At 45.4% G+C, this 9,453-nt stretch overlaps 1 protein-coding gene across 1 annotated transcript; it reads right to left on the reverse strand.

Moving 5' to 3' along the window:
- Positions 1–398: 398 nt before the first annotated feature.
- Positions 399–4,232, reverse strand: LOC127293624 (RHOMBOID-like protein 12, mitochondrial). The gene is made up of 8 exons (XM_051323264.2): positions 3,840–4,232; positions 3,599–3,722; positions 3,365–3,484; positions 2,359–2,469; positions 2,034–2,063; positions 1,715–1,819; positions 1,577–1,618; positions 399–777 (listed from the first exon to the last, which is right to left on the reverse strand). The coding sequence occupies exons 1-8, from the start codon at positions 4,127–4,129 to the stop codon at positions 691–693; spliced, it is 909 nt and encodes a 302-aa protein (XP_051179224.1). The 5' UTR covers positions 4,130–4,232; the 3' UTR covers positions 399–690.
- Between the last annotated feature and the right edge of the window lie 5,221 nt (positions 4,233–9,453).

Consider the following 9,453-nt stretch of genomic DNA (forward strand, 5'->3'; position numbering starts at 1 on the left):
GTTTTGTGCTCCTACTTCTTTTAGATGGTCAAGTGTTTCCCTAATTAACGTGGGAATTTCTCAAGGGTCTGTAGACGAGGCACATGCTAATGCTATTCCTGTGGACGATGATCCAACCATTGTTGACTCAGGGTAGCATCTGAGATAATAATATCTTCAACCGAGATTGTCCTTCATGTCAAGGATGGCAAGGGCCTGTGCCAAACAGTCGTGGGGCTCCCTGCTACTCGCCTGGTGCTCATTGCTGAAGCTCCAACATAACGATTCGGCTCCCTTAGGCTAACTATACCGTGTTAAGAATCTTAGGTGAACATGAACAATTTCAGATTTATTCACTGCGTTTTCCTACTTCCAAGTAAGTCGTGTCAAAACTTGCACTCGAATTTGACACAGATAAGTAGGAACACAAGATTTAACAATGCACTTCTACTTCTTTCATGTTTGAGGAAGACTCCTTTGAAGATAAATCAATTGGACCAATTAATTTGTTGGCAAGATGTTATCTAGAATTCTAGACTTCGTTTAAAGACCTCTACCTCAGTAACTTGGATAATGAGTAGCATGTTCTACGAGTCATCCCACAGACCCACACAAGTCAAATAACAACAGATTTCAATCCGAAGAGGCCCCATTGTGGAGGCATGCCAGCCCTTGGATTTGCAGCACATCAGTAAGAGTAAAGCTGTATGATCAGATCCAACCCTTCAGTTTTGTCCACACAAGCGCTCCGACAAAGGCGCCCCCTAAATGAGCAGAACCTGCCACACCACTCTGACCCTAAAAAATGAACAGGCATTAGTTAGTTGCATTGTAGACGAGAAAAGCGTGAAGAAATCATGGTTAGTAGAACATGAATAATAAAAACAATGATCATTGAGAAGGTGCAGAAGATACAAGAATAAACAGGGATGAAGATAAATAGCATATGGTTATATCCTCAGTAGTCAATAATGCAAATTAATCACATCGATTTGAATTTTGAACTGTCGCCAATCTCCCTAGGTGTGAATATTGAGTCATATTTTCAAACCCAGGTGGATGAAAGACCAAGAGTTAAATCGTATGGTTAGGAACCACACAAAATTCACAAATTTACAAGTTCCGGGTAATAATAGATGAAAGTAGCAGTGGACATGGTCAAGACTCATGGCTAATGAACATAAGCAACAGTGGCACAGATAACATTCACTTATTACTAGAGTTGTTTGGTACCCGGCTTTAATAGAGATTAAATATATATATATAAACTAAATAAAATAGAGATTAAAGTTATATACATGCTACATTTTTTTCACAAATGTAGTGCATTCTAGGTTTATTCAGACAAAACAAGGAGCCTTCACGATGTCGCTTAAGATTTTCGAGTCTCCATGCGAAAGTGCATTGGGAATGGAATGCACATATGTGCCCACTCATAAAGCTTGAGGCATGAGGCGTAGTGCAGAAAATGAAAATAATAAGTTATGACCCAGAAATTTAATGAGGCAAAGGTGCACTAGTGGGAGGCTAGAACGGAATGCATTTTGGAAATTCCCATAATCGTAAAATGCTCTACATTCTGAAAAGAAGCCAGTACCTTCTTGACCCTCCACAAATCAGCACCAATGAAACCAGCTCCCTGAAATAAGTGAAGTCAGTTAAACAACTTGTGTTCTCACTACCTAGCACACATATGTTTGACACAATTTTTATAATGAAAATATAAGCTTCTCACCGCTATTGCAGCTGGAACAGGAATGCAGAAGTGTAAGTACAACATTCTCTTTGGATACAGAAAAATCTCAAGAAAAACTGTTGCCCTAACTGCAGCACTTGCACCCTGAGTGTCATGAAAGGACCATATTCAGCGTGTAACAACTTTTGCACAAAATCAGCAACGGTATCTATTTGGTGGTTTTCATATTGTATTAGAGTAAATCACCCTATCACCTCTGATCACCACATTTACCATACACTCAATATTTCCTGGATGACAAATAATTTGCCGGCTGGGGCAATTTTATAGTAATATATGATGACAAGAAATCACTTACAAGCATAGGAGTTTTCCATCCTCCAAAACCCTGCAATAGAAGCAGTACATATTACGCTAGGAATAATATCACAGTAAGTTTTAAAAAATGGAATCTGATGCGGGGTTTTAGATCTTAAAGCCAGATCCCAGAAGATTAGCTGGCATCCGGTAGCGGACTGATTACCAGCCTTCTCACAGGAAAATACAAGGGAAAAGATAAGTACAAAATCAGAGATAATCACGCCATTGGATTTTATGTGATAATCAGATGTAATTGAATGTCATGTCGAGGATTTGGAATCCAAGTCCCTGATTTATAAACGTTGTCGGTGTGAGAATGTTACCTCTTCCCGTGGAGCTAGGCAAGCCATTTCTGCCAAGAAGAATGCAGATCCAGTGAGTGCTCCTGATACATACAACTTTAAGAGAAAAGCAGGACCAAACATGCCGGCAATCTGGTGCATACAAAGTGAAACAAAATTCAACATGTGCAAGAAAGGTAATAATTGGTCACCACAAAACAGATGGTGAGCGTGAGTTACTCAAGGTAATAATGAAACAAATAGTTAAAAACCAGGATAGCGTGTTGGTTTAAACATGGAAATATAATATTGATTAATCCTAGGGAATCCGGTTGAAGCTTGGAGAATTCAGTCAAACGGAGTATATATTTCCAAGTCTCAAGTTTCATATACCAGTACCACTTATATGGTTATACACTTACATGTTTTTTTTTAGAGATCTCTTTGTTTTACATTATCTTATCACTTCGAGAAGCCCGCATTGCTTATGTTACAATAATGTTTATTATCGTTTCTCTGAAGAAAAAACAGATAAAACATGCTAGAGCTAATTCACTCCTGTCACATATAATATTTTTTTAAAACACCAGCATATGACTTCAGCATCTCTTATAGGAACAAGTGAATGTTAATTAATCTACACTTGCTTGAAACGAAGATAACATACTTCCAACAGGAGGTTCTCTACAAGACTACAAGCATATACTACTAAGGCATCTCCTAGGTGATGTATAAGTGCAGGTTCTGTAAGATGTTGGTCTGATTGGCAATGCGGACAGGAAAGATAACTTGTGCAGAAGGAATCGTGCATTGCAAAAAAAAAAAACATTAGATTTTCAGAGAAAGCGGCATGTTCTACCGCAAGGGGTTGCTCTCAGGGGAATTGGGAAAGCAGGAGTGAGCTATCTGTGTATCATTTATTCATACCAACAGCTGTCAACTTATCTTCTCACTTGTTAATATGTGAAAAATCACATACAAACCAGAAATTATGAATGTGCGGTACTCAGCCTGACAAACAAGGCGTGCAGTAGAGTGAGCATCTTACGTCTGAGCCGAAGAAGTAGAAGGTGCTCATGTTTTTGAAGAGGTGGTCAAGATGTATGTGGGTGAAAGCGCTGGTGAGCAAGGTGTGCAGCCGGCCGCTCTTGAAATTGTCCAGCGAAGTCTGCTCATGACGACGCACCATCAAAAGAAATCATCAGGTGAGTGAGTGACACCAGACCAGGAGTTGCGAAAGTAGATCGAGCACAGGAGCCTTGTGTGTTGCGTAAGCACTGACCGCGAAATGGTTCATCTTGAAGCTGGGATCCGCCAGGCGGCAGAGCGCGTGGACGGCGACATTGGCGCCGACGAGCGTGAGCACCATGCCATGAGGGCCTTCAGGGGTCGATCTCCAGTGCACCCTAGGGAGAGAGACACGAGAAGCCGAAGGTGACGAAAAAGGCAAAAGCTTTCTTCTCCCCGGACCCGGAGGCCGGAGCAGAGTGAAGACGTAGGAAAGAGCCGAAACCCTCACTCACCATGCTGAGAGAAGCGCGGCGACGACCTGGGCCGCGGGGAGCACTGTCTCGGCTAGCTCGACTAGGTACGCGGCGGCGGTCGGGGCGGCCTCCTCCACGACGGTCGCAGCGCTCAGCGGCGGGAGCGAGCCGGAGCTGCGCGAGAGGAGGTTAGGTGACGGGGAGGGGGCGGCGGCGACGGCGTCGAGGAGGGAGGGGGTGTGGAGGAAGCGGCGGCGGGGGGTGGGTGGGGGTCTGGGCTTTGGGATGGCACGGCGGAGGACGCGCAGGAGCCGCCTCCGGATGGCCATTCTGCCTAGCTTCCACCCAGGCTGCTCTGCTCTGCTCTTGCCGCCGGCCGGTGGGGTTTTCGGTTTGATCAGTTGCGACTTCCTGCGACTCGGGAAAACGCTGGTCGGAATACAGTGTGGGCATCAATGGACCTACCTATGGCTAGCCAGGAGGACGCGTCCGGTCAGACCATTTAATCGCAAACCGTAATGTGCGTTTACAGACCGTAGAATTTGCGATTTAGGAACCGAAAAATGCCTCCCAGACCAGACACCGGAACCAGACACCGAAAGAGGTATAATCCATAATATGCATTGTTTAACCAAATAGATGTGACACATTTTTTGCAAAAAATGCAAAAAATGATTGCAATATAAAATAAAACTTGATAGTTTTAAACATCACATAATACAACAATACTCCTTATTACAACAATAGTTCAAATCCAAATAATTAAACAAATAGTTTGGAACACAGATAATGGTTCAAATCACACGTCAACGAATATAAAACACAATGAATTAAATAGAAGTGCCACACTATCGACCGCTATGCCTAAGCCAATGGTGCTGAATGAGATCATGCTCGGTTATCGAGCAGCTCGTCCAAATCAGAGTCATCAGAGTCCGACAAATCCTCCATCAAAAACAACGTGCACGGACTCAATCGCATCGACATATGCAACGACAGAATCACACTGGTAGAAAAAGGGACTTTAGTCCCGGTTGGCAACTGCCATTAGTCGCGGTTGCGCAACCGGGATTAAATATGCGCGAATAACCCCCCTCCCCCCCCCTAGTCGCGGTTGCTTACGAACCGCGACTAAAGGCCCGTCCACGTGGGCGCCAGGCGACTGTCGGGGCGGAGGATCTTTAGTCGCGGTTCTTCTGGCCAACCGCGACTAAAGGCCGCCGCAGGTTTAGGGTTTTAGCCCCCCCCCCCCTAAATCTGGTTTCTTTTTAATTTGTATTGTTTTATTTCTTTTGTGTTTTATTTTAATTTTGAAGGAGTTTCACATATTCTACGATACTACATACATGCATAGGAATGTACAATTTCAAACAAATTTGAAATTAGAACCAACAAGAATTCAAGAGGAATATACAATATATATTCAATATCGGATAACCATATACAATTTTTGAACAAGTTTCCATACATAATTTACTGCATCAGAAGTTCTACGTCCTCGTAATAGTGTTCTCCTTTAGGATGGAGGACTTCCCTCATGAACCATCCTGCTAGTTCCTCTTGAATTGGTCGGAAGCGAGCTTCTGGACTAAGCGTCTTCCGCAAGTTATTCCTCTTGACATTGTTATCCGACGGCGTCCGCTCAGAGGTGTATCTCCGGATGAACTCACAAACATAGTATCCACATAGATTGGTCCCCGGTGGCTGAATTTCCCCAGTCAGTGACCTTCTAAATTCTAGCTCTTTTTTGAATTCACCGACCGTTTCATCTGTGAATCGTCTCCAAACCCTACGAGGCAAAGAAAATTAAATGAACAAGAGAGTTATTAGTTACTTGATATTAGGAAATGAACGAAAGAGGCCGATCGATATAGAGCGCAAATGAATGAAAATAATTACTTTTGCAGCATTCTTCTCATGTCGACCCAAAACTTTGGATCCATATTCAGAGAGTCGATGACGAGAACTGTGGAGGTGTGAAATTGAATTACTAGTAGAATCCAGTGGAACCTGGGGACACGATACATGCACAGTCATGCATAACTCATCGATTAGCCACATACCATGCATGAAGTAAACAAAAGAGAATGTGCTCAAGAGAGAAACACTCACCCAAAATGGTAAGGAAATAGAATATCACTTTTGAGTTGCTGCTTTCTAAGAAAAACCACAGGTCTTGCTCCACATCGGCGGGGTGATTTTCTAACACATATCCATTAACGATTTGTGGCTCAATGAACCCAACATCATGGATCTGCAGTCCCTAATCTTCATTCTGCATAATAGTGTACACAACAATATAGTTAGGACAATATATATATAGTGCAGGCAATGAACGAGATGGGGTAGAAATAAATCACTTACATAACGTAGCAACTGATGATAGATTTTTCGAGCTCGCGCAGATTGAACAGCTGGAACAATTCACTCAGATGAACTGTTACATAGTAATTTTTGAAGTGATGCTCATGTCTAACTTCCGCATAAATATATTCTTTGCCGGCGTTAGTTTTTATGTAACCCTTGTACCAACGTAGCAGATTTTTCATTTGTGGAGGTAGATCATCTTCCTGCGCAGGCTCGACGAGAGGCCCATTCGGCACATATGTAATTTCTACCTCACTTATTGGCACCTCCTCAAGGCCTAACACTGCACGAAGAGTCATACCGATCTGGGCCGCTTGTTCTCTGGCACCCGTTACAATCATTCCCTGTGCTGCCGCAGCTTCTATGATTGTGGGGTCCATTAGTTCAGCATCCGGACCGGCGGCTTTCACTATGAGCGTGGGGATCGATTGTTTACTTTGTTCCCCGAGCTGGGCAACTCGTTTCCCGCTTTTTTTTACTTTCTAATTCTTTCTCGGCCTCCTCCAAGGATTTCTTCTCCTGCTTCTCCGCCAAGTCTTTCTTCTCCTTCAACATGAGTGCTTGCCTACGAAGTTCACGTGCATAGTCATCAGGCATATTCTTCGCGGCTTGGGACGGTGTGCTAAAAAATGACTTAGCCCACTTCTTTTCCTTCTCAGAAAATACTGGCTTGGGCTCAGGCTCTCTTTTCGCCTTCATTTCCGCCTTCCATTTCTCATACTGAGCAGCCGCGGCCGCGTCAGTTTCCTCGGCACTACGTTCCCAAGGCCTTGGGAGGAGAGGCTTCAGTGATGGCTCCGGTACCTTTGTGGTCTTAGGTACATAAGGGTCCGGGTTAATAGTCCAGGAGGAGGTTGCCTTGTTGTCCGCCTGCTTCCGCTTCTTCGCCGGAGGTGGATTGGGGGGCGGCGTACCCGCCGGACGAGGACTGGGGGGCAACGACTGATTACCTGCCGGAGGTTGTGGATTGGGGGGCGGCGTCGGCTGACGTGAAGGAGGTGTAGGTGAACCGCCGCCACCACCACCGGAGGGGGTGGACTTGTTTGCCTTGGCGCCTCGCCTGGAAACACTATGTACTTCTTTTTCCATAGAATGAACTGGCGCTTGACATCTCCAAGTCTTCTCTCCCCTTCAGGTGTAGCAATGTCAATCTCCAGCTCCTCAAACCCTTGGACTATTTCTTCCACCGTGACACGAGCATAGCCACCTGCAATGGGGTTATTATGGTGGAGTGCTCCAGGTGTACAGGGTAAAGCACTGCCGCTAGCTACCTTCGTGGAACATATGCCCCCCACTGGAAAATGCAGATCACATTCTTTCATCTCCTTTACATCATCCACGGGGTAGTGAGGCTCCGGTGCACGAATCTCGATCGTCGGTGCATTAGCACCAGCCGAGGTAGCACCAGCCGGGTCCAGCAAGGGTGCATTAGCACCAAGCGGGGCTTCCCTGGAAGCCACACTGCTTCTCCGCTGCTGGCTACCGAGATCTTCATGCGGCCCTGCAGCAGCCGATCTTTCTTTTGCTAGTTCATACACCATCTGCTTCACCTCATGGAGTTCCGATGCCAACTTTCCCATAAATTATGCATCCCGATCCGTCTTTCTCTTACGGCTTCTGTAACCGTACGGGTCATCGTCCTGGGAAAACCCGACGGACCACGGAATGGCGCCTTTGCCTCTTACACGTCCTCCGTGTTTAGGATTCCCGAGGGCTTTTGTCAGCGCGTCATTCTCTCTATTGAACTTGATCTTCCCCTCTTGAGCATCCCTCATTGCGTCAATAAGGGCTTGGGTGGGTTTAAACGCTTTCTTCCGGTGAACACACACCCCTGTCTCCGGGTCTAGCGATCCCCCATGCCCGTACCACCAGCTTTTGGCCCTTGGGTCCCATCCTCTGTACCTAGAGAGATTCCTCGCGCCCTCGGGTCGTTCTCCATCTTCTCCCACTTAGGCTCCGAAAGGCGGTACCCTCCTGGCCCCATAATATGATTGTACGCTTTCTTAGCCGCATTTTCCTTATTTTTTTCGATATTTCAATGAACTACTCCGATTTCTTTTGCCTCACAAATTCTGGCCAATCATCTTTCAGTTTCTCATATTGTCCTTTGAAATCCGGAGTCTTGTTCTTGTTGACATAGTCACGGGCTAGATTTTGCTTGAATTTCCGGAATGTGTCGGCCATCTTATGAAGAGCGAACTGTTTGACTAGCCTCCTCCTCTCACGTCCACCCGGAATCTCGTTACCGAATTCATCGAATTTGTTGTATTTCGGAGGTAGAACGAAATGTTCCATAAGCTTTTTCCAGCAATCTTTTTTTGTTCTCTTGTCGACAAAACTGAAACCAAGACGTGCCTTCTTTGGCTCATTCCACTCCTGGACGGTGATCGGGACGTTGTCTCTAACAACGGCTCCGCATTGGTTGATAAACTTGGTGGAGTGCTTTTGGGGATCCAGCGGCTTGCCGGTTGCACTGACAACCTCGATGGTATATGTTTCTCCTTGTTTTAACATCTTGGTTGCGCCACGCTTTGACGACGTATATGTTTCAGAATCTTTGAACTCTCTGTCGATCTTTCTCCATTGCATTCCATCTGCGGGGTGTCTCAACTCCCCGTCCGACTTACGGTCCTCTTTGTGCCATCACAACAACTTGGCATGCTCTCTGTTCCTGAACAGACGTTTCAACCGTGGTATTATAGGAGCATACCACATCACCTTGGCGGGAACCCTCTTCCTGGGTTTCTGGCCCTCAACATCGTCACCAGGGTCATCGCCTCTGATCTTATAACGCAATGAAGTGCATACCGGACATTCATTCAAATTCTCGTATTCACCGCAGTAGAGGATGCAGTCGTTAATCCATGCATGTATCTTCAGAACCTCTAAACCTAGAGGGGGCAGACAACCTTCTTTGCTTCGTACGTACTGGCGGGCAACTCGTTATTCTTTGGAAACATATTCTTCATCATTTTCAGCAAATTTTCAAATCCCGAGTCAGATAGACCTTCATGTGCCTTCCATTTCAGCAAATCCAGCTTTTTCAGACCATTATCGCATCCGGGGTACAGCGACTTTTTGTGATCCTCTAACATGCGATCCAAATTCTTCCTCTCCTTTTCAGTTTCGCAGCCTCTCCGTGCATCAGCAATGGTCTGACCAAGATCATCAACGGGCTCATCACGTGCCTCTTCTTCACCTTCCCCTTCCCCTTCACCTTCCCCACCTTCAGCATCCTCCATGAAAGTATCACCGAAATGATCAAGATAGTTTTCATCGATGATAT

This window comes from Lolium perenne, chromosome 4 (genome assembly GCF_019359855.2).
Source record: "Lolium perenne isolate Kyuss_39 chromosome 4, Kyuss_2.0, whole genome shotgun sequence".
NCBI classification, from domain to species: Eukaryota; Viridiplantae; Streptophyta; class Magnoliopsida; order Poales; family Poaceae; genus Lolium; species Lolium perenne.